The 26,153-nt window shown below is 27.5% G+C and overlaps 1 protein-coding gene and 1 non-coding gene across 3 annotated transcripts; both read left to right on the top strand.

Annotated features, from left to right (window-relative positions):
- Positions 1 to 2,395: 2,395 nt before the first annotated feature.
- On the top strand, positions 2,396 to 15,964 carry LOC129972626 (zinc finger BED domain-containing protein 4-like). 2 transcript variants are annotated; one of them, XM_056086829.1, is made up of 6 exons: positions 2,396 to 2,503; positions 5,312 to 5,423; positions 7,448 to 7,520; positions 10,205 to 10,263; positions 11,859 to 11,924; positions 13,597 to 15,964. In XM_056086829.1, the coding sequence occupies exons 2-6, from the start codon at positions 5,320 to 5,322 to the stop codon at positions 15,761 to 15,763; spliced, it is 2,469 nt and encodes an 822-aa protein (XP_055942804.1). In that variant the 5' UTR covers positions 2,396 to 2,503; positions 5,312 to 5,319; the 3' UTR covers positions 15,764 to 15,964. The 2 variants fall into 2 exon arrangements, with proteins under 2 accessions (XP_055942804.1, XP_055942803.1); XM_056086828.1 differs by lacking the exon at positions 2,396 to 2,503 and adding an exon at positions 2,690 to 3,072.
- A 4,281-nt stretch (positions 15,965 to 20,245) lies between these two features.
- Positions 20,246 to 20,318, top strand: Trnar-acg (transfer RNA arginine (anticodon ACG)). Its single transcript has one exon. It is a non-coding gene; the product is annotated as a tRNA-Arg (tRNA).
- The last annotated feature ends 5,835 nt before the right edge of the window (positions 20,319 to 26,153 follow it).

Genomic DNA, 26,153 nt, shown 5'->3' with positions numbered 1-26,153 from the left:
AGTACAAATGTGTCTGTCAAAACAATCATACAGTTTCATTTCATTTTGTGCAATATTTTTTAATAGAAATATTGCTTTATTTTTTTTCCTATGCTATCATGCAAATGAAAAAGTATTTTTTTAGAAGTTTCTTCTTAAGAACTGTTTTATTATAAACAAATAAAATGCGAAAGAAGCCTTTTAAACTTTCACCATACTGTGTGCAGTTTTTTTTAACTATAATAATGCTAACCAACATGGTGATTAACCAACTTTAATCTTCAACAAAAGAATCAGATTCGCTTAAATATTTTAAGTAGAAATTAAAATCAGTCATAAATACATAAAAAAAAACATTATGCAGATTAGAACTAACACTAACGAAGAAAAATCGTTGAAATACGAACAGAACTCTTTATTAAATAGCTTTATCAAAATTGTGGATAAATAAAACTTAAATTCTAATATGCGAATTAATATTGTGAAACTAAAGAAATTGTGAATCAAAAATATTTAATTGAGGGTGAACTACGAACAATTATTTTTATGAAAGAACTTGCTCTTACCACTTTCAGGAGCAAATGCAAAACGTACAATAAATTTAAGATTTGACTTTAACACCAAAATTTAGCATTTTGATAACTGGAGCTTGATTTGCTCCCTATCATGCAATTTCACAGTCACATGACACACTTTTTTATGTCTTCTAAATGCATACTATCTGACACCTGCGCTGCATTGACACATACTTTCAATGACATTACGGAACTTAGTTTAACCTTATTAGCATCGAAATATAATCAAAAGTTTGTAATACTACTTGGAATATTTTAATGTTTCAATTTAGTTTTCCTGGACATTTTATCCACCAAATTATGTAATTTTGTTAAAAAATAGGCCAAAATTTCGTTCCTTTTACACAAATCATTTTTTTTATTCCAATAGCAGTTTCATTGCTTCAAATAATGCAGTATAATATTAATCGAAAAATGAAATTCTAAATTTGATGCCCATTATTTTTTCAGAAAGTATCAAATTTGACCTTTTTTTTTCTCACTAGTGGGAAAATCATTCTATCTTTCTCCATTTACGGATGCTCTCCTCAAATGCATTTACGATGCCATAAAAGAGTATTATTTATATATTATCCTCACCGTTTTCTAAGGCTTCAGTCTTATTTATCAACTTCTTTAAAAATGTAAAATAAATGCAGAAGTGCATTTTCTTGGAACATCTCCAAAGAATTGGCGACTAATAATCTATATCCTACTTACACACTTCTCGCTGTGTCAATGCCAATTGATTTTAAATTAAAATTGGTAAAGATTTGACCCATGAACATGTAAGAATAAAATTATTTCTTAGAGCGAGTTATATCTCAACTAATATACTGAGTTAGACTCCTAAGAGTATAAATTATTGCGTTATGGAAGATTTTTCTATTTATAAAGAACTTTCGTCAGGAATTTAGCTTTTCACATATGCTTTATCGATGAGAATTTAAAATTTTTGGGACTGATATTTTCTTTTAATACCAATAAGTATTTAAGTCTTTCTGTTTATTAATGTTTGAGGATGCTTTAAAGATATTAAATAAAAGGGCTATATTTTATCATTTTAAATATTTTTTTAAATAATTATTTGTGGTTATAATTTCCATATTATTTTTATGTTCAGTAATATTTAATTCAATTATAAATTCTTCAATCGCGAAACTTAATGTTAATTTTTTCATTTTTTCTAACAAATCTGATAAAGAAATAAATGGATGAAAATGATCTATAGTGAAATGAATGCATATTCATATAATTTATATATAAAAAAAAGCATGCACAGGTTTTTAACTTGACACTTAGAATTGAAGCCCAAAACGGTTGGCGAATTCGTAAATTAAATGATTATTGAAAGGTATTGACAGCAAGGCAATAATCTAATTCATAATCGTTTCTGATTTCATTAAATATATTTTTTGTCATTCATTAATTGAAAATAATTAGAGAAAATGATGGAAAAAATGTAAAAAAATTTCTGACATAACTAAATCGAATCTCTCCCCCCCCCCTTCTTTTAATTTGCACTATCTCAATCGCTCTAGAGCATTGCAAAGATACTTCTTCGCCATTTAAAAGGAATTTTTACGACTGATATTATTTATATAGCTTTATATTTTTATATAAGTAAACTTAAAGTTTTCAAAATATAAGATACTGAATAAAAATAGAGGAAGAGAGAAAGAAAAAAAAAAAAAAAGGAAACGCAAATTGTAATTATTATCTCTCTTTCTTTTAAAGTTGTTATCATATAAGCAAGTATTTTCAGAATAATTCTAGAGCAAATCTTAATCTGCAGCTTTTTTTTCATATTTTCATCATCTTTTGATTTTTTTTTCAGAAATAAATTTTTTTAATCGGCATACACGTACTCTGCTGAACATAACAAAAAATATTGTGGCCACAGTTAATGTAACTGATGCAGAGTACTGAATATTGATTTTTAAAAGGTTGTTGATTAAATCTTTCAAAAAGTAAGTCAATTTCATTATTTCATTTAAAGTTTTTGTTTGTAGACAAATAAAATTTGTATAAAATTGTTAATTATCATATAAGGTTAATGGAGAGCTGTCCCTTCACGAACATAAAGGGAACCCGCGGTCTCCTTGGAATTGGACCGTGGACCGCCATTTTCTTAACTGTAGTTATTTTTTACTCTTAACTGCAAAGAAACTTGCATGTTTACGACCGAAAACCGCTAAAATCATTTCAAATTAATGGATCTTGTTAACATTATATATAAAAATGTAATGCAGTGCATGATGTATTCTGTTAAAGACGATTGCTTCTATCTGTATTTGTAAATTAAAATCTGTTAAAATCAAACGCACTAAGTGTTAAAACACATTTATGGCAATACTCATTATATATATTTGTGAGAGAAACTGTGTCGTCTTTAAAAGTATGGCTTCTTTATTTTAAAATCGGAAATGTCTTCAAAATTATTCGATTATTTCCTTAGAATCCTGAGGCCTAATGGAGACGAAAATGAACTTTATCGTATGATCGCACTTTTTTAGCATTTCCCAATTCTGGGAATAAAGTGAGTGTACATCGGAATTTTTTTAAATGAATTTTTTTAATTAAAAAGAAATACTACTTTTTAATTAAAGAAAGGAATAAAATAATGTAATCGTAGTTAAACAAGGGATTTTCATATTAAATAATGAATAAATAAGCTGATATTGATCAATTACTGTTGTGTTATCGTAAATTTATGACAATAAATTGTTACCTATTGATTTTGATATGTATTTTCAGAATTGATTAAGTAACTTTCAGCATCTTCTATTCCTTAATTTATATTATGACTGAATCTGTATACGTACATGCCAATTGAGTCCCCTCCCCCCAATACTTAGTTTAGTGTAATATAAACTTTAGAAGTTTGATCCATCAGCAGATTTCTGTTTTGAATGCTCTATTTATTTAAATAAATGAAATTCTTTTTTCATAGAAGTTATAATTAATTATAGCTTTATATTTGGCTTAAATGTCCTGTTAAAAACATTTCATAATTTGGTGTAACAGCTCTCACATATTATTTTAAAATGTCATGTGTATGAAAAAATAATTGTTCTTATCATCCTAATGAAAATCTAGAATAAAACTTTATAAATTCAGGGGTGTTTGTGCTCCGGGGAAACCCCGGAATTCCGGGGATTTTGAACTTCGATACCCGGAAATTCCGGGGATCGTTGTTCAAAAGGAAGTAGGAATAATAATGAATTATTTATTTTGATCTGGGTAATTTTGTTTGCTTTGAAAGCAGAAAACGCAAGGTCAGTGTGTGTGGTGAAAACTTTTCCTTTCTTTCTCCAAAGGCAGTGATAATGCGTGAAAAGGGGGAAAAAACTTCTTTTTTGTTCTTTCCTTATTGCGAGTTATGACTCATTCCCCCGGTTCTCGGACATTCTCTTCTGGATTCTTTTCGGCAAGTAGGCGCGGCAGAAAAAAAAGGGAGAGACTTCGTTCGACCAGATGTGCGATCACGTGACCTGGGTTCAAAGGTCTTAATTTTGCAAAAAAAGTAATTCATTGAACTTTTATAATTAGGTCATTCAATACTTCATAATTGTAATTTTTCATTTGCCCCCCCCCCCTTCTCGAAACTCCAAAATGTCGGTAGTAAGTCCGTAAAAGTTTCAGGGGATTTTTTGGGGTCCCACAAACACCCCTGTAAATTCGAAGGGGAATTAACCTGTAGAAAATTTACTAGTGTCTTGAATATTAATTTTTCAAGCTAGACGTATTGTACAGTTTGTTTTAAAGATAAATTAACAACTTTAAATACATTTTGGTATCAAGAAAATTGAATGTCAAAAACAGATATGATAAAAAGACAATATAACAGCCAAATAATTTCTGAATAATAATGTAAATAATTTTTAATTTACTTTGAAATTTTAAAGACTCATTTCTATCAAAATATTTTTTTATGGATTTTAAATTACAACAAAATGGAAATTTGTAATGCTATGTAGGATTTGGTAATTCAACCAGTTGACAGTAGAATTTCAGTGCAAAATTTTTTTTGTGAAAGTTATAAAAGGATTCTATGACTATATAGTACTTACATTATGAATTATATTAATGTAAAACAATTTAATTACAAAAAGGATAATGAAAGGTGAGATGTGATGCTTATTCCAGAATGAATTGTTTTATCTAAACTAATAAATTAATTGAAAAGTTTGTACAATTTTAAAGTATTATTTGAGATTATCTTTAGTGATTTAGTAAGATAATGTCGAAGATTTACCAAAATAATCTGTGTAATTACCAAGAGTAAAAGAAAACAGAATTGGTAGATTCTAAAAAAGTCTATAAATAACCACTGCATTTTGAAGAACTCATTCTTTTTTTTATATTTGAATCAAAAATGAACCTTTGTTATTTTTTTTAGTGAGAAGTGAGATGGAGGGAGAGTAAATTAGCATATGAAGTTTAAGAATTTAAGCTTAACAATATGGATAAATGTTTGAAACTAATCAATTTGAAAGAAAATATCCTTAATCATATTCACTATGAGAATTAATAGAAAAGAATAAACTGATAAATAAAAGGTCCTGATCGAGATAAGTTTCAAATGCATTTTTTATAACTTAATTCCTTCAACAGCTGACTAGTTGATGATCAGTGATTATTTCTTGAAATGTTTTCACTTTTTACAAAAAGTTATGCAGCATCACTGTATTGTCTTTAGAAAGAATAAAGATGTTTTTTTAAAAATATATTTCTGAATTATGAATGACTTAAGAAATTCATTTTCATTTTTGCAGTTATCATCATGGCAGATGATATTGATGAACTCTTAGATGAGGTGGAATCGAAGTACATTGATACCGATAATAGAATTTCTGAAGCTCGACAGTCATCAGCTTTGGCAAAAAAGTAATTTGCTTGCTTTTTATATATATATTTCATTATGTCTAATAAATTTGCAATGCTAACTTGAATATATATTTTTCATTTTTTTTATGCTTTAAAAACCATTTTTAATTTCATATTTAATAAAATCAGTAAATTTTTAATAGTAATTATATTTCTTGTCTGAAGTGCGATCAGTGAACAGTGCATAAAAAAATATAAATACTTGTGTATTATAGTGATCTCCAGATTTAATCTTTAAACATTTTGAATATATTACCAAGATTCTTGCATTATATGTCATGAAGCATGGTATAATCCTGATGGTTGCTTAGTAAGCCTAAGGCTTGTATTATACTTTGTACCAAAATGTACATTTCATCCAGTGGAATCAATTATATAATAGTCTGATGAAAGTTCTAACCTAAAATTAATATTTAAGAATAGATAAAGTTATGATAGAAGAATTATTTTGTTCACTAATTATAGGGTAAATACTTAAATATCACTTTCAGATCATGCTATTATGTTTTTTTTTGTTTTTTTTTTTCTCATTTTATCCTATCTTCTGTATCAAGTTAGAATTTATTTCTTTGATTACTTTTATGTGATAGTTTTTACGTTTGTACCTACTTTGTATTGTACTACATCTACATTGATTGGCAGTATTTACATTTTATTACTTAAAACTATTATCAAAATGCTATTTATTGTATTTTCACGGAATTATCATGTTTCAGATTAAAAATTATTTCTAATTGTTTTTTAACATAATAATTGCATATTGAATTATTAAAATGCATTCTAAATTCATCTTTTTTAAAGCAATGTTGTCTTTATATTTTTATTAAAAAATAGTATGCTAGATTTCTTGGACTGTTTTTAGTTTTATGGCCCTTGGTTTGATTGTAAATATATTAACATGTCATATTATATCTATGCTTATTTACATTAGTATGAGCTCTAGAATACCAAATTTAAGATAGTTTTCTTCGTTTACTTTTCCTTTCACCATTTTCTTTAAACGATTGCTTTGTTAATATCACCACTATGTTGCAAATTATTGTATTTTCTGTGTATAAATTGTAATATATGTAGCATTACTAAAATATGACTGCAGTTTATGAATAAGTGTTTTTTGATATTTGACATGACTAAAAATTATATGTATGTTCATTACTGTTTCATCCCAAAAGATATAATTAATTATTAGGGAAATGCTATATAGGATCTTCCTTCCCAACTTTTAAGCCACAAAATAGTATGCATATTTATTTATTTTAAATAGCAGAATATGAATGTAATATATATATATATATCATGAAGTTTCTTTTTGTAATATCTTTCCTAATATAAGATTTCACATTGTAGGAAAAAAAAAAAAAAAAAAGACATTTTTTACATTTGAGAATTATGGTAATAAAATCTAGATTGGCCAAAGACTAGGGATTTTATTTGTAGATTATTTGCTATTTTTGTGCATCTAATTTTATATAAATATTTTATATTTGTTCTGAAAGCATATATAATAAATTTTAAGATATCCAAAATAGTATGCACATTTATTTATTTAAAATAAAACTAGGTGAAATTATCATATTCAATGTATTATTTTTGAAGACTTTACCTTATACAAGATTTCACATTCATTCAAAATTTTAATATTCAAGTATTAACTACAAAATATTTTCTTTTTAATAGTATTTGATTATAAATATTGTTAATTGTTTTAGAAATTTATAATTGTAAATTAGATAAACCCTATGAAATAATATTTTTATTTTTATGTTATTAATTTTTTCATGACTGATGTACCACTTACAAATATTTTTACAGGCATAATATTATTATACATTTTCACTTGTCGAAATAAGAAATTAATTTTAAATTGTGTTACTATTATATTATGAAATAAATATTTGACATTTTAATGTTTTCTTTTTAACATGTTATCCAATGTAGTTCTTATTGCTAATTTAAAGAATTTCTTATACAAATGATTGCTGGTTGGTACAATTATTAATGTAATAAATTTGATCTCAATGTAGAGCTAATGGCGAGGGAGGTGTTGAAGAATTGGATGCAGCTATTCATTCTATTTGCAGCATTCCAGAGCCTATTGTAAGTATAAATTGCTTTTCATCTTCTAATTTTCTTCACTGATATCTTTTTATAAATTTTGCAATAAATTCCAAATTTTATTAAATGTTTTATATATTAAATTTAAGCTTTTGCTTTAGAATGATTTTCTACTTATATGAAGTTGTGCATTTTTGATTTTAGAATAAATTAGTTTTTACTTGAAATGTGTTTATTAGATAATTCTTCAAATTAATTTCCAATGTGATGGGTTCATACATAATGCTATCTTCCAGCTTTTTTATCAGCAATATTATTTGTTTTATGTAATCTCTTGTTCATCATTTGTTCATGATTTATGTTACAAAATGTTTTTAAAAATCAAATTGTTATGAGCATTTTAGCTATTCGATTTTAATAGTTTTTATTGTGCTATTCTACTTTATAAAACCTGGAAATTACAGAAAATTAACAGCAGAAATGCTGGCCGTCTTGAAATATATCAAATTTTTTAGAAATATTAAAATAAAATTTTATTTAATCATTGCTTACACTGAAATTGAATATATACTATAATTGTTTCATGCTGAAAAACACATACAATTTCATCAAACCTACTTTTATCTCTTTGTGCTACACTTTCTTTTTGTTCTGTTCTATTTCTCCTGTTTTTCATGTCTTATTTCAGTTTCATACATATACCATTTAGAGTGTTCCTTCCTTCAAAAGACTACTCTAAAGCAAAATATTATTGAATTTTGGTTCAAAATATAATTAATTACTTTCTTTAGCTTTATATTAATATATATTAATTTTTAAGTTAGAATTCTTTATCTCTTAGCTATATTATGGTGATAAATTCAGACAATATTAATAAAATTTTAAATTTTTGAAACTTAACAGATTTCATTTTTTAAATAATTGAATAACACATGGTAATTATTACAGTATGCAATAAAATTTCTTCAGTATTTAATAATAGATGTCTTTTATTTTCTGAATTTTTAAAGCAGAATTTATAACACAATGCAATTCTACTTATAGTTATGTGTAATATTCTGGATAGTTTTATTACAATCGATGAAAATTCAAATAACTATTTTGATGCAACAGACTTTCATTTTCTTGTTTTTGAAGAAAATTTACAAAAAGAAACTAAAGTTTTAATTCTGTTTGACAAAGAATAATCTGTTTAATTCGTTCGTTATGATGTTTGATTTATTAAATCATAATGTATGGAACATATATCCCTAAAACTTTTCTTCTTCTGCATTGATTTTTAATGACTTGTTATCTGCAATTTATGAATTTTTTTTTTGTTTTTTTTAGCTTAAAAATGAATTGGAATAAATCAAAAATTATCTTAATTGGTATAATAATGGACAACTTTCTAAAAAGGTTTCATTTTGTATATATAATTACAGGGTGTGCAGAAAACCCCGGACCAACAATTTTTAATATAATTTGTTTAAAAATAAATAAATTAACAAAATATAATAAATAATAATAAGAACAGACATCTATTAATAAATTTAATTTGTTTCAAAGTGGCTGCCTTTTGAAGCAATGCAGAGGAGCAAATGCTCATTGAAATTTTATGCAAAAGGGGTGCAAGTCTTCTACCTTTAATTTATCCCATTCCCGCTGAAGCCATTGCTTTAGAGAGTCCAAACTTTTATGTCGTTTAGTGCAAGCCCTAGACACCAAAATGGGCCATACATTGTAGTCATGAAATTGAGGTTCGGCGAGTATTGTGCCCATTCTCCAGATGATATCAGATCCAGAAACTGCACCTTGCGTCACTTCTGTCTTTTTAGCCTTGTGAGCTGATATGGAGTCTTTTTGAAACTCCCATTTTACATTACTGAAGTGTTTTTTGCCCCATGGAAATACAACAGCTACTAGAATGGCCCATTGGTACACTTTTTGATTTATTTGAATGGCCTCATCCACAAAAACTAGAGATGTTTTGCCACGCATAAATTCTGTCCCAGACCATGACTGACTTTGGATTTTTGGGATGTTCAACAATTGCTGAAATGCTTGGAGTATCTATAGATTAATTCCTATAGTTCTAGGAGTTATGAGCTTTTGGACAGTAAAGAGCTTCTCATTAGTGAAAAGGAATCTCTCTCTCAGCACTAACTTGGGGCCAGTCTCAAAAGTTTTTGGCATCTTTGGAGTCACACGAGTTTGTTTTCTTCAGTCAGAACCTGAACTTTTTGGAATTTGTAAGGTTTAGACCAAGCCTTGTTTTTGCCATTTGCCACATTAATCGGTTACTTATTTCTATTTCACGAGTGATTTTTCTCATGGGAAACCTTGGATTTCATTGTACTCACTTTTTGACGGCCTTACGATTATTGGAAGTTTTTATATGTTTTCATGCACTTTTTGGATGTGGATCATCATTGCCAAGCTCTTTGAACCGACAGATTACATCAGACACTGTTTGCCAAGACACAGTAAGCAAATGAACAACTTGTTTTCCTTGCTTAAACAATTCTAAAATTGCAGATCTTGTTGTAAAAATACCAAAAAACTATATGTAAAATAAAAGATATGTAATAAAATATGTTATAATTGAAGTGATAGACAAACTGAAATGAACAAAAATTTAAATGAAATTAATTAATTTCTAGTGTATGATGTAATAACTTTGTGCTGCACCCTGTAGGATATATAATTTAAACTTTCATTCTTAACTTTTCATAATTTTTTTATAGGAAAGTTCCTCTATTGTAGGGGAGGCCAATCTGCATTTGAATAAAGGAGCAAATAGGAAGTAAGTGTTGCTGTACATGAATAATTATATTCTTTCATATTTTATTTTTAAACTTTGTCTGATGAGAACATTTTCTAAATATTTCCTGTGAATAATTTTTAACTTTATATATTATTTATTACTTTTGACAAACAGCGGTACACTAGGATTAGCGATTGCTAAAATTTTCTATTAAATACTTTATAATATCATTAGCATCATTCTTAATTATTTTTTAATAGCATCCACAACAACGTATTTTAAAATTTTAAATTTTGATAGATATGTAACATGTATTATTATAAAATATATATACCATTCTTTGTCCAGTGCATCTCATCTAGAATGTGATCCTTGATTTTCAAAATAGATCAGTTAAACTTCATCTAATTCAAAACCTTTTTTCCCTGAAATTAAAAACTTTTCTTTGAAAAAAAAAATGGTAAATAAGATTCTTCGCCATTGATGTTTTATGTGTGTTGTAGAATATTTTTTCACATTTTTGTATACCAACTTAGAGGATTATTTAATAAATATTTCTCTGATTAAAAAAAGAAAACTCGGTGCATTGTAATAAGAAAAAAAGTTTCAAGCATTAAGAATGTTAATTTCAAAAATTTTTGTGGAAAGCAACAAAATTTAGCTTAAGTTTTAATAAAATAAATTTAATTAAAGTAAAATAAAAAGGAATCACTCCAAAGTACACATTCTTATTTTCTGAGATGTAATTCTGTCAATTTGGTAGCATTTAATCTAACATTCTGTCCTGTAGAGCTTCTGCGCACATCTTTGTTATTAATAGAAGTGCAATATACTAAGAAATCATGATATGCCTATAGTTTATTTTTGTGTTTTACCATAATACATTAAAACTCATTTTGCTGTTTCAGAAAATTACAAATCCTAGCCAATCTCTGTATATTTGTTTTTATGTTATTAAGTTCATCTTTCATGCTATTGACTATTTTCTTTTTTAGTGAGCTTTTATTTGCATTACATTGTTTTTGATTTGTCAAAATTCAGTTATTTGAAGGCTACAAAATAATTAGATTTTGAAACTTGAAATTTACTAAATGCTATTTACTTTCTATTGATATCTTTAAAATTCATTTGTATATAAAGAGATTTGATTCATTGTTTCTTGAGGGAATCAGCTGAAAATTGATCAATATTTTACAACCTTTGAAATTGAGTTTTTCCCCCATCTTTCCTAGGATTTATATACAATGAAATCAAATGGTTGTTGTAATTGAGTCTTTACAGTATAAGTTACATCTGTAATATCATGATTTTTTAAAAATTCTTAAGTAATGACTAAAGTTTTAAAATAGTGCTTTGATATTTGCATACAAAAATAATTATATTGTAAATTCACTAAGCAATTTTTTAAATTATTCCATTAAGCACATAAAAAAGGAAGCTTTGATTCTTATTTTTGCAAAATGTATTTCGTTGTTTCCTTTTTATTATAATGTACAGATTTACTTATGCGTATGATATATTAAATATACTTTAAGTAAATATTAACTATCTTTTAAGTGGTATTTTATTTCTTAGCTTAGTTTCACTTTTAAAAAATGATTTTGTACTGTTTTTAAATTATCTATTTTCAACAGATGTACTGTGGTTTACATTGGTGATAGTTCTGCGGCATCTGGTTTATCTAGTGGAATTACTCAAAGGTAAGAACCAGTACATTACTTTTTTTAACAAAATATTTTTTAATTTACAATGTTTAATATCACTTTTTAAATTTGTTTGAATCTCAGTTATATTTGTTTGGATTAGCATAAGATGCAACAATTATAATAAATTTCTGTGTGGCATGTATTTGAAAATGACCGTTTGAATTGAATGAAAAGGTGTTGTGCATAGTTCATATGAAGTTTGTTTCATTTTCTGATTTTGAAACTGTTAAATGAATAATTATTTTTAGGGATATGGTAAATGTAACAGGGTAATTGGAATGGAATACTTATTCATATATGTTTTTCAGTTTTGAAGCTAATTTTAAGAACAGGAAAAAATATTACAAATGAGAGTATATATTAAGATTTATAATTCTTTTTTTACTGCCAAGTCAAAATAAATTCATCAAATAGTAGAATTTGTAGTAGGATCCATAGAAAATCTTTTGTTTTTTATATTATAATTCAAAATTAAAAATAATCTTGCATTATACATAAAAATTTATAGCAGGTAATTATTTTGCTTGTTTAATTATATACATTTTTACAAAAACTGAGTTCAGTTTCTTATTTTGTACAAAATAAACTTAAATTCATGCATGATTTGAATGTAGACATTTTTTGAAAATGTTTGATTTAAAACTAAATGAAGTGGTTCAAATGGATCCATTGAAATTCCACATGGGTTTCACATTTTGCTTGAACTTCTTTTTGTTTAAAAATTTAGCAACCACCTTGATTTTTGTATTTAATTTTTCACTAACCTTTGTGATAAAAAGGAACAGTTCTTTGATTTTCAAGCTCCAATAAAACATTTTGCAAATGATTCTGAAAGCAGTTATTTTATCAAAACAAAAATCACTGTGTCACAAAACAAAAATCGCAAATTATTCATTTATGCATTTAAATAATTTTGTTTCAAAAATTATAAAGTGATAATTTGTTGGAAGCAATTTTCACAATTTTATATTGTGCATGAATAACTTACACCAACCTTTAGAGTATGGGATATTGAAGGCTTTAGCTGAATATTATTTTAATCTTTTGCTCTATTGGAATTTGTTAGTGAAACTAAATATGGACCATTTAAATTTTAATATATACATAATAATTTTAATATATTTGTCTGGAAATTATAAAAATGTACTCTCATTCACTTTTCGAAAGAATGCTATTCATAATTATTATTTTATGTGCCATTAATGCTAATTAACTTATCTTCTGTTTGTGAATCATTTTAAATGGTGATTAAATGTAAAGGCTTGATTTATGTCCAATAGAAATAAAAATTATAAAAAGTAATATAAACACCAGAACAAACTTTTGGGCTTTATTTTAATTTCTAAAAGAATATTCCTTCATGTGCTATTTTATAAAAAAAATCTCTCTGAAGAAAATCCTTCCTCTGAGCTCAGCTTTTGTGCAATGGATGATTTGGGATCAAATTCAATATTTCAAGATTTTTTACAGGTAAGAGTTTCTAACAATTATTACACAAGCCTTTTAATCACCATTTAGAATCACTTAATCCCTGTCAAATAATTAAATATGTATGTTAATTGGGAACACAATAGTAATAATATGCACTTTTGCACTAATTTGTAGTTTTATAATTTTTTAACTTATATTGTTTATATGAGTGGTAATGCTATATTCTTTTCTTTAGACGCAATGCTCTGAGAAGACCAAAGCACAGTGCAACTACTAAAATATACACCAAAAAATATTTTGCCAAGCCTGTCTTTGAACTCTCTGTAAAAGACTTGGAAGCTGAGAGTGCTCGAAGAAAGCAGAAAGAAATCATCGAAAAACTTTTTGAAAAGAAACTTGCTGTAGTTACAGATAAAATGATTTTAGATGCTCGTAAATTCAAAAGAATAAAAAGTGATGTGTGGACCAATTTTGGTGACGTACGACTTTTGATCAGTGAAGATGAAGTCAAAAGACGCAATATTGATCACCATGTTATCCAACTTGGGAAAGAAGAAGTTTTACTTTGCAAGTCATTTGTGGCTTGTGTCAAATGCTCAGCAGTATTTAGTTATGAAAGTCACAGCTATGGCACTTCAACTTTACGCTCACATTTGAAGTCCTGTGGCAAACAAAGGTATAATCGAAGTGATAAACCCAAAAAGCCTCGAAGAATTACTGGTTCATTGTCAGATATGGGCATGATCGATCCTAATACCATTCCTGAAAAACCTGTATTCCAGGAGAAGATGTATAAATTTAGAGATCATGCCAATAAATTGCAAGAACAAATTTTGTTATTTTTTATAAGCAAAGTGAAGCCTTTTACTCTTATGGAAAATGTTGAATTTAAAGATTTACTTCAAACTTTTATTCAAATAGGTCATAGAGCTGGCAATGTTGATTTGACACATTATTTATGCTCACCAAATGATCTTCAAGAGTTTTTAATAAATGATGTTTACAATCAAACCGAAGAAATGTTTAAACAAGAAATTCAATTTTTGTATGGATTGGCCTTCTCTGCTAGTGTGTGGGTGGATGCAGTTGACAAAATTCCATATATAACCCTTACTTGTCATTATTCAAATGAGGATGGTGTTTTCAAATCTGTCATGTTTCATACCTCTGAATTTCCTTACGAACACAGGACATCGACAGATGTCAGTAAACTCTTTCAAGATTGCATGTCTCTTATGCATAATGACTTCAAGAAACTTTTGGTGATTGATTACTCTTTTAATATGGTAAATGCTTTCAACAACAATGAGCAGTTTATCCAGTGTATATGCTATGCTCTGAACTGTGCTGTTCAGACTGTCATCAATACTCTCAGTACAACAAATGAAAAAGAGACAGAAGAATCTAATCAAGATGACGATGATATGGAAGACCCACATGCATTTGCATGTTTTGTATCACTTATTAACCAGTGCAGGTCTTTGGTTTTACATTTCAAAGAAAACAAGTTACAGAGTAGTTTGCCAAAGAGCTTACAAATGTGTTCCAGTACAAGTTGGAAATCTGTTTTATCCATGCTTGAATCTATCAATAGCCAGTGGGATCATGTTCTTGACATATTGGTGGATAGGAATGAGTTGGAGTTGTTTTATTTTGATCAAGAACTTCTTAGTCTTGTTGTTGATTTCTTAGAAATTTTCAGAGATGGCTACAATGAACTGTCTTCTCTTAGCAGCCCTACTTTGAATCTAGTCTTGCCTTGGGTTACTAAATGGAAAACTCATTGTCTGCAGAACGAAGATGAATCGCCTTTTCTGTCTGCTGTAAAAAGCTTCATGAGTTCATCTATTGATCAAGAGGTTGTGAAGCGGATTACTATTCATCACAAATTAGCAACTATGTTAGATCCAAGGTTTAAAGAGCTGCAATTCTTGACTCCAGAAGACAGGATGGAGACTCAGGCTCATGCTGAATACATGGTTAGGGAATGTCATGAAACACTTTTGATGAATGGTATTGATGTCCATAATATCTCATCAACAAATGATCACTTTGCTGAATTTTATGATAACATGTCTTCAGAAAATGATGCCATGGCAGTTTCACCTAGTGAAGAAGTTGAAGAATATCTGATGGAAGAATTCAATATGGGAAAATTAGACTTGGATGAAGAAAATAAGTTTAATCCTTTACAATACTGGATTCGGGCAAAGACTAGATACCCATACTTGAGTCGAGTTGCTCTTTGGGTTTTATCTTGTCCAGCTAGTGCTATCCAAACAGATGACTGCTTTGTTGGAGCAGAATGGATGATTACAATGAGGGATACTGAGCTACCTCGTGAACACATGCACAAATGTCTGTTAGTCAAATCATTTAAGAATTTTCGTCAGAAAACATGACATTCTGAATGGTTATGTAAATTTTTTTTATAAATTAAATTTGTACAGTGTGTTATATTCATTTTCTGTAATGTTTTGTTGACTGAAATTCTTTGATTCTCTTGTACATGTTTTTCAAAATTTCTTTGTTTTCAAAACTGCCAAAAAATATGTATTAATGCATAATTTTTCCCCTTTTGTTATTAAAGCAAATATTTTTAATTTTTGTGTTATTTTTTTTCTTTTAGACAATTATTAAATGTTTATTATTAAATTTTGATTTTTATTTGCCCTGAAAGAGGGTAAAAAATATTAAGAAATTTTATATTTGTAAATTTGAGGGGAGAAAATTCATGTTAAACACAATTAATTACTGATAAGTGAATGCAAACTATTTTAATTCTTATATTATTTGAAGTTTATAAAAATATTCTTAGAAAAATTGTCTATTATTAATTTTAATACAAAATATATATAGCCGAATCAATTTATAATTTGCACTAATTTTTTAATGCTAATAATTTTAATAGATTCATTACATACATAAATTTGTACAAAAAAAGTGACATTTAACATTAATATCACATTAAAAAATACAACTAAAGCATTAAAATATTTGTTAGTTCTTAAGTCAAATATAAAATAACTTCAGATTAAAGAAAAAGACTAGCATCTTTTATAAATTTTTTTTTTAAAAGAAAATCATATTGTGTAATGAATTTTCTTTAATTGTTTCAAATTTGTAAAGTACAATTCATGTTAAATATGTTGAAATTTCTGAAAGAATATTTAGAAAAAAAATCATCTTTAATGATGGGGTTGTAATATTTAAAATTATTTATGCAATAAGCTTGCCATCTTCTCACATAGAAAATTCATTTTTTTTCAAAAAAATTTTGGAATTAGAGAAAAGAAAGGAAAAAAAAATTGTTTTTAGATAATTTAATGTAATGGCAAACAGTTCTTAGATATTCTTTTCTCATTGTATTTGATGGTATTTTCATTTTTTTTTTGTACCATTTTTGGTAGAAAGAATATAAAAAAACCTGTCCTCCATGATTTCAGTAAATCTTCATTCACCTGTTCAATTTTGTTTCCTCCATATTTCATAAGTTTTGAAAAATTTAGCCTTCCTCTTAAAATCCAAGTCTTCTGCATCAAAGATAATCATAAATTTTTAAAAAACTAATATAATATATTTATCTACTGAAAGATCAGGCAATATTTTATCTATAGCAGTTATTTTATAAATTAGGTAAATTTTTAAATGAAATTCAATGATATCAAATTAATTTTTTGTTATTAAGGAATATGTTTTAAAAAGTTGCTTTAATTTTTTATGAGTATTTACCAATATAGAATTCAGTTTTTTTTTTTTTTTTTTTTTTTTTTTTCTGGTTGGAGCATCTTTTTCAATATTATATTTGTACCAATTTTGATTTATTAGTTAATTTCGAACTTTCTAAATAGCAGTTTACTCATTTTGTTTTCCTATTAACATATTTCTGAAATTATAGCATTTGTTTTTTAAAATAAATTGTGTAGTCATTGTCTCTTTGCATTTCTGAACTATTAAGCCAAGTTTTTAATTATTACTATAAAAATATAGAAACTATGGTTTCTTTTTAATATGTTCATAATTGCTTATTTTATAGACATTTGGTAACGGGCAACAAAATCCATAAAACTACAGAAAATTTCAAAATTTGATTTCGAAATTTCTGCATACAATTATGCAAACATTGTTTGCAGGACCCGACTTAGTCTAATTTGGGAGACGGGGCAAAAACTTCTTCAGGGGGAACCTCTCTGCTTCAGTAATGAAGAACTGTGCATAAAAGTATGCACTTTAATAGCAAAGATTTAGCTGAATTCTGCCCTGAAAAGCCATAGATTTTCGAAATATAGATTTTTTTGTTTTCAAACGATAGATTAATGAAGAAACTAACATGAAACTGACGAATTTTACACTGTACTGATATTATGTTTAAGAAAAGTTCATTAAAGAAGGAAATGTAAAATGAACTTTCTATTCGATTTTGGAACCCCACCCCCCTCTTTCCTGGGACAACTGCCCCGTATGCCCCTTCCTTTATCAAGCTCTGGCAGACAACTGACTCATAATGCACTTTTACATTAGTTAATAATGTTTAAAAATAATTTATAATAAATAAATGTTTTTTATAAGACTAAATATGCACATTGTAATTTGTTGCAGAAATTTGTTTCTGGATAAAGGATACATTTTGCGGTTTCCTCTTTTTTTATTTACGTTTAATCATTTTTTAGCATCAATTTTTTAATGAGACTACTATAATTTTTAATGTGTTTATGCACATAATGTATCTTAAAGGGTCTTGTTCATAGGATGAATATTGTGTTTACTAATTTTTTGAGCAAAGTATGTTAACTTTCAAGAGACGAATCAAATTTATTATGACCTCTGGAAATTGCATTGCACTTGCTTTGTTTATAAGCTTACTTTCATCATTAAAAAGATTGATAATGCATTGTTTTCTGTGAAAATAATTGAAATTAAAATAAATAAATATAACTAAGATGCAAAGTTATTTTTACGAATTAAAAGAGTGATTTTAAAATTATAAAAGGATTTCTAAAGGTGAGATTATAAATATGAATGGGATTTTAAAAAGGCATTAAATAAGCTAATGGAACATTTTAAAATGTTTTGATACTGATATTTTCCTTTTTCTTATTCAGTAAAGAGGATTTATACAAAATTAAATATCCTTATATTTCATTTTAATTAAAAAAAATAAATACACCATAATTGAATAATGATTTTCCATTCCAGAACTAATACCAGTTGATTAAACTTTTTTTGGTACTTGCATATTCTAAAAATAAAGATGGAAAGGCTGGGAGCCTCAACCTAATTTTCTAAAATTGCATAGGTCCTGCTGTTGCTTTACCTTTCAGGATAATAAATTAATGCACTCATAAAAAGGTATTAATAATTATTCTTTAAATAGATTATAAATACAGTTAAAATTTTTACTAGAATGAAGTACTTTTTTTTATTAATGATAGTGTAATTCTCTGAAGGCAGCACTTGCTTTGTGTTCCATATTGTGTGGCTAAAACACCAATTAATTTCCTATATTATTAGATATCAAGACCTTTACATAGCACTTTACATTTATGGAGGGGGGGGAGAAACCCTTCCTCCCACCAGTATATAAGATGAAAATATTTTTATTTTTTATAAAATTTCCTGCTTCAAATTTTTTAAGCATGTTTTTTATTTTAAGGAAAGAGAAAGAAATTATGATTGTTTTTGGCATACTAAAGACAATATTGCATGCTTTTTAATAATGGTCCAGGTGTCACTTATCATTGCTTTACCATATACTTTCCTTTATAATTTTAGGATTGAACATTTTTAAGTTTTAAAAGTCATGATTCAAAAGAATGTTACATTTTTGGGAGAAGTTAGGTAAACAATATTTAGACTATCTTATATTTTGAATTTGCTTTTTATTTATAAATTTTATTTACTTTTATTTATGACTTTTATGGTTAGAAAAAACTGGTTTTAGTTATATATGTGAAATTGGAAGAAATGTATTTGCTAAGAAAAATTTTTGGTTTTTAAAAAAATTTGAATCCGTTAAGATATGGAAACATCTTGTAGCGGATTGGTATGAGTGAGGATAGAACCTGGGAATTTTATATTTTGAACCACAGGTTCGCAGCCCAGTAACAAGACAACAATGTAAAAGCATTTGTTTATGTTACTTAGGATTTTTTTTTAAAAATTTTGCATTGATATTGAAAATTAAATCATTAAAATGTGTCAAGTGGAATGAAAAATTTGCTATAGAAAAATTTAATTTGAATATGTTTATATGTTTTCCTTTTTTTCATTATGATTAAATTATGATAAATTAAAAAAATGGCAGATAGAGTATGAACATAATTGCTTTTTCTGCTTTTTGTTTATATTTTGCCTTTGTATGATAACCTTAAAAATCTGACGTTATTTAAAGAGAAAGTTGTCAATTAAGTGGCTATTAGCTTATAGCTTTTGAATCTGAGTTCCCACTAGTGCTGTAGTTTATAGTAAATAATTACATTTGGTCGCTTAAAATTAGTGAGGACTCCAGGTTCAGCAGAAATACCTCTACCATTTGGGTATATATATAAATATATATATATAAAGTTCGAGTATATATATATAAATATATATATACTCGGATTTGGAATTCCAAACCCGATTTTCATCTACTAGATTTGAAATCATATAACAATCAAGAGTATTTCATTTAATTTCCGTTTCGAAAAAATTTAATCAAAGACATAATGAACAAAATCGAGGACTATAATTTTCTCCAGTCTAGAATAGTGGGATATTCATAATTACCTGTTTTCTTAACTCTAATTCTAATGAGCTTTATGCGCAAAAAAATGATCGGGTAAAATCTATTGAACAATTTTATTAGTGCTATTTGACCTCATTAATAAAATGCCGAAAGCTTATGTGGGCCAGTGGCGCAACGGATAACGCGCCTGACTACGGATCAGGAGATTCCAGGTTCGAATCCTGGCTGGCTCGTGGTAGTGTTTTTTTTAATTGATGCACCGTCTCCATATTTGATGTATTATCGAATGAATTTTCCAAAATGTTGCTTTCCATTTCAAGACCTCAGGCAAATTATAAACGTGGAAGTTTTAAAACTATATTTTAATATGAATAATAATATTTTATCAAGCGGTGACATTCCTCATAAATTTCCAGACATTTTTATAAAGAAAACTGACTTGGTAACTTAAACTTTCGTTAATTTTCTTCTGCTGCTGCAGAATGGCGTATAAATAAATGTTTTTCGTAATATTTTAAAAAAGGATACAAACTGCTTCATAAATAGTTTTCTCCCTTAAAGTTTTGAAGTATCTTCCATTTATTTCGTTTGAAATATACATATGCCTTCAAATTTACACAATTTTGTATTAATATTTTAGAAAAAAAAAAAACTAAATATTCAAAATGACATCCATATTAATGCTTTTTGTCTTCTTAATATCGTGTATGTATTCTTAAAGCTATGAGTTCTTATTGATAGATTCTTAACAAAATATTTTTGCGACCTTTTTTTTAATCTTTTTATATTTTAAAGCGTTTTATTCAAAATTTTACTTTAAAAGTAACTTATCAACTTAAAAATAAACTATGTGGAATATATATAAAATTGTCGAACGAATTAATTTCAAAATCTATTACTTTAATTCCTTGCACTACAGATGGCAGCACGAGTTCTCCTTTTTTCCTTGATAGTCATAAGACACTTTCAAAATTAAAAATATATTCATGTTCTAATACTCTTTACGTTAGAAACTTAACACATAGCTCTCATATTTAAAAATTTCATAAAAATAAACTCTTTGCATAATGTTGATTTATATAATTAGCTTAGCTAGCCATTAGCTAGACACTAAAGAAATAAAATGGTATGTTCGAAAATACTTTCAATGTAAAGCAACGAATTAGTATTTTTTTTTCACTTTACTTTTGATTATCAGATTTATAAATTTTAGCGGTTATGTCATATTTCATGCAGAAAATCCAATTCAAATACTGCGATTTAACAAATTTTACAATTCAATACAATATACTATAACAACTTCATTGCAAGGTATGAAGTGCAAACTTTTTCTTTCTCAAATTATATTGACAGAATTATTTACATTTTAAAACTGTCTTTTGCCTTTATACACTACTTTAAACTTTGAAAAATAATTTTTCAGCAATGGCAACTCTATTTCTATGCACATTTTTCTTTATTTTAATAAAATTTCACAATTAACTATCTAACGGTGAAACGAAAATTAAGTAAGTTTTCATTCCAAAAATATTTAATCTTCAAAAACTTGGTTACGAAGTTCTGTTTAAAATTTATTGAAAGTACCTGCATATGCAAGTAACTGCAAACAATATTTTGATTCTTTTTTTTTATGAGACGGCATTGTTTGACGAATTAGGAAATTTGGAATATAAAATAAATAAATAGTGGGATTGTTGGATGCAGAAATTTTAACTATAAATTTTTAAAAATTCTGAATTTTTAAAATTTAATAAATTATAGGTACAAAAACAAATTTCTTTTAATGACATTTGTTTTTTCTCAATGATGGATTTTTTTTTCTATATCCATTAGAAACAATGCCATGAGCGAAAAATCATTCGGAAAGACAGAAAATATGTATTAAAAAGGATTCTACCTTAAACTTTCAGTCGGAGTTTTAAGTGCATTCAGTTATCATCATTATGACAATTTGTGTGCTGAATTTTATGTTTGTGAGTACGATTGTTTTGTCTAGACACACACACATACACACACTTTTTAAGTATTGGCAATAAAATATGTAATATTTTTTATTGAATTATTTTATTATAATTAAATGACTAGGGGATTTGATTGAGAAATAGCATTATAAAAACGCAAACGATAAAATAAATAAAAATTTTAACTTAAAATGTTTTTAGACTGGCATTCTTTCTATAAACTGTGTGATGTAAAAATCGTTACTCCTTCAAGTCAGACGAATATAAGAGAGAAGTCTCAAGTCTCAGACATTATAATGTTATAATATTAAGTTCGAATTTATTTATTTATTTTTAAGGCAGTTTCTTCTTCTTTATCCCCCCCCCCTTTTTTTTACTATTGTAATTTTCCGATTGCAGTTTTTTCTCTCTCTTTTTCGATCTAGTATTGAAGCTATCTGTTCAAAATAGCAAAATAATGTTGTATTTCGCATTCTATAAAATGCCAAATCTGCACTGAGTTTAGCTGGTATCTGCATAAGGTTGATTTTGAACTTAATTTTTTAAATATTGATCCTAGGCAAAGGTGATTTTAAAAACTTTGCTGCTCTAGCATTGCCCATTATGAGACATTATATATATATATATATATATATATATATATATATAAACCATACAATATAATTTCGTATTTCAACACTTTTTTAACATGTTGATGATTTATTTTAGGGTAATATATATATATATATATTTATATCAGGAATTTAGCAAAAATGTTTCTTACTTTTCTTTATCTATTCCGATTCTAGACAGCCCGACATCCACATTCGTACACAATATTATAGAAGCAGACATTTTATTTATATATGGAAGCAGATGTACACAATTTATTGAAGCAGACGTTAAATATTCGAATAATTAAGAAAGTGTAATGAAGCATACAAGAACCCGAGTCTTTGCTGCTGCTTCTCATCCTATGGCCGCAGGCAGCTGCCTAATCGGATATCCGCTATTAATCCTAGTCATGCTTCTTCATTACGAAGTGGTTTAATAAAAGATATATAATTTGATGAAATCGACTGTCAGTAAATTGAGAATATATTATCATTACACACAAAAACTCTAAGTGCTTTACGTAGATTTATAAGATAAGTACCTGGAAAACCAAGATTAATTCGACAAGTTTTGTGTGTGTGTGTGAAATCGTGTTTTTTTGCGAGAATATATTTAGATACGAATCACATACGAATATTTTTCAATCCTACCTACATATGAAATGGTTATTTAAAAAAAATTATACATGCACTTAGTTTAGCACCTTTTTCGAAATAACCTGCATTCATTTTACAATTTATCTATCATTATTTACATTTTTGAACTTACACTCAGTTTTACCATGGTGCAATCGGGTCCGAGATGACGCTATATGACATTGTCAGCATGAGAGCAGATAGTTCTTTTAGTTTAGTTATATTAATGTATCATTTTAAGGCAACATTAGGGCTATTTTGGGACGGACCTTGTAATTTTGAAACGTGTTTAAATGACGAGTACGACGCCTGAGCTGGCTACCCCTCTCCACACCACCAGGAGAACATTTGGTTCGGAAGGACTTAACATGCACTAAAGCCCCTTACACAATAATCCTTCGATGGAATCGGGTCTCGAACCTGAAACCCTCTTGTTCCGAAGCCGAGATCTTACCATCGGGCCGCGGCGGCTCATGAGGGCAGATTGAAAAAGGCTCTAATAGTTAATTATAAAAATAAATGTTTCTTTTGGGTATGTGTAAAATAGCGTTTTTTTTGTTTTTTTTTCAGAAAAGACACCTATATAGATAAACTTAAAAAGAAGAAATATTAAATATAAATACATAAGTAAAAAATAAAACAAAAAGTGCGACTCGAATCCGAGGACCTACAACACACAATTCAGCCATGTTTTTCTGACCACTATACTACATTGCTCTCACTTCGAAACGGAAGTTGAATAAGCATAGTCTAATAGTTAGTTATAATTTTTTTTGTATGTAAAATAGAATTTTTCAAGGAAAGACGCCTATATAGATAAACTTAAAAAGAAGAAATATTAAATATAAATACATAAGTAAAAAATAAAACAAAAAGTGCGACTCGAATCCGAGGACCTACAACACACAATTCAGCCATGTTTTTCTGACCACTATACTACATTGCTCTCACTTCGAAACGGAAGTTGAATAAGCATAGTCTAATAGTTAGTTATAATTTTTTTTGTATGTAAAATAGAATTTTTCAAGGAAAGACGCCTATATAGATAGATTTAAAAAGCAAAACCGCATCTAAATATGAAATTTAATCCAAATCCATACAGTCGTTTCTGAGATACATGAAATAAATATATATACAAGAATTGCTCATTTGAAAATATGAGATAATGAAAGATATTTCACTTTTACATATACAGTCTCGCTTATCGAGCACCTTGTATAAAAAAATGATTCGCATTCCGGCATGAGGTCCGTAGCACGTCTTCCCTGTGATCTGGGTGTCCCGGTTCGGGCGTGGTTGTTCTTCTTTTGTGCTCTATCTGTGAGATGTGTGAATGTGCCCCCCTGTAAAAAGGGGTTGTGTAAGCGAATGTGACGCATGGAGTAGCTAAGTTGTACTTTGGTCCTAGTTGGCGCTACTGAAAAAACAAGAGACGCTCACTCGGCTTAAATCGCTGACAGATAACTGTCAGTTGGCTTGTAAAGTGCCATAAGTCACAACACAACAATATGATTCGCATGCTTTTATGAAGTTGATAAGTTTTATTTCTGGTTATGAAGTTGATAAGTTTTATTTCTGGTTAGTGTTAAACATTTCTAGAAATAATTATATCGTACATCAGTCACAAGCAAGATCGAATAAACAGGTAACATAATCAATTGTCTGGAATAATTTTGCATTGAGATAATTTTGTGGTATTTTCAAAGTAATTTAATTTTTTTTCTTGCATGTAATATATAAGAGTCACACACTTGAACTTATTGAAATGAAAATATATAATTTCGAACTATTACTATACCAATATTCCTAATTAAATCACCTTTTGCAAGTTTTGTGTTACGACGTTTTATAATTAAAAAATATAAGCTGCTTTGTAATTTAAAAATGAATGATCCAGTGATTAAGGAGTATTTAAATTATATTTTTAAAATTGTCTTTTTTTTTTGTTACTATTTTGCTTAAAGTCACTCGAGTTTTAGTTTTGAATTTTTAAAAAATGAGATACTGAAATCAGCTATCTTGAAGAGTATTCGAAATTAAATATAGAAGCGAATTAAGCATCGGTTAAAATTAATTATTAAAGCTTAAAGCACTCAAATTAAGCTTAAAGCACTTAAGTCTCTTCATAAAGAGATTAAAGTCAATAAAAAAACCGTATTTGGTTTAATAAATTCAAGAGGAAAAATAAGTGGCTCGAGATTTACGTTGCCTAAAGGAGATCTTTGTATTGATTAAATTATAATTTCACATACATTTACATTGACTTTTTTCAAAATTTAGCACTATTTTTATTTTCTCGTATACGTAGTATAGAAAAATTCGAACTCAAGATTTTGATGAATCTGCACATTTTAGACCTCAGTTCAAAAGAAAGACATTTTTGGATTATGTCCGTCCGTCCGTCCATCTGTCTGTAGCAAAGATAACTCAAAAACGCTTTGAGCTATACGGATGAAATGAAATTTGGTATACAGGCTTGAAACCAAATTTGCAGATTTCTATCAAATTTTGTGTAAAATCTGTTCAGAGGAAGTCCATCTGTCTGTCTGTTCGAATATAATTTAACATGAAAATTGCAAAACGAAATAAGATAAGATATAGATAAAATTGAATAAAAAAATAAGATGGTAAATAAAATTTTGTATACATATTTAACATCTGTAGTGTAGAAACATGTCAAATTTTGAGCCTAATCCAACTTTGGGTTAACTGTCTGTCTATCTGTACTTTCGGAAACATATAAATTCAATAATTCAAAAACGCAATGACTTATATATATCAAATTTGCTATGGGGTTTTGTGACTATACTTTCAGTTTTGTGTCAAATCTTTGTTCTATTTGGTTGAGAAAAGCGTTTCTAAAACACAAATTCGATTT

This window comes from Argiope bruennichi, chromosome 6, assembly GCF_947563725.1.
Source record: "Argiope bruennichi chromosome 6, qqArgBrue1.1, whole genome shotgun sequence".
Classification (NCBI taxonomy): Eukaryota; Metazoa; Arthropoda; class Arachnida; order Araneae; family Araneidae; genus Argiope; species Argiope bruennichi.
Note: the sequence above shows the minus strand (reverse complement) of the source record. Positions and strands in the feature narration are given on the sequence as shown.

What these genes read in the sequence shown, in the direction of transcription:
- LOC129972626 (XM_056086829.1), top strand. Translation starts at nt 5,320, where the DNA reads ATGGCAGATGATATTGATGAACTCTTAGATGAGGTGGAATCGAAGTAC. An exon ending in AATAAAGGAGCAAATAGGAA is followed by an intron (nt 10,264 to 11,858) that starts GTAAGTGTTGCT and finishes TATTTTCAACAG; the next exon opens with ATGTACTGTGGTTTACATTG. An exon ending in TCTAGTGGAATTACTCAAAG is followed by an intron (nt 11,925 to 13,596) that starts GTAAGAACCAGT and finishes TCTTTTCTTTAG; the next exon opens with ACGCAATGCTCTGAGAAGAC.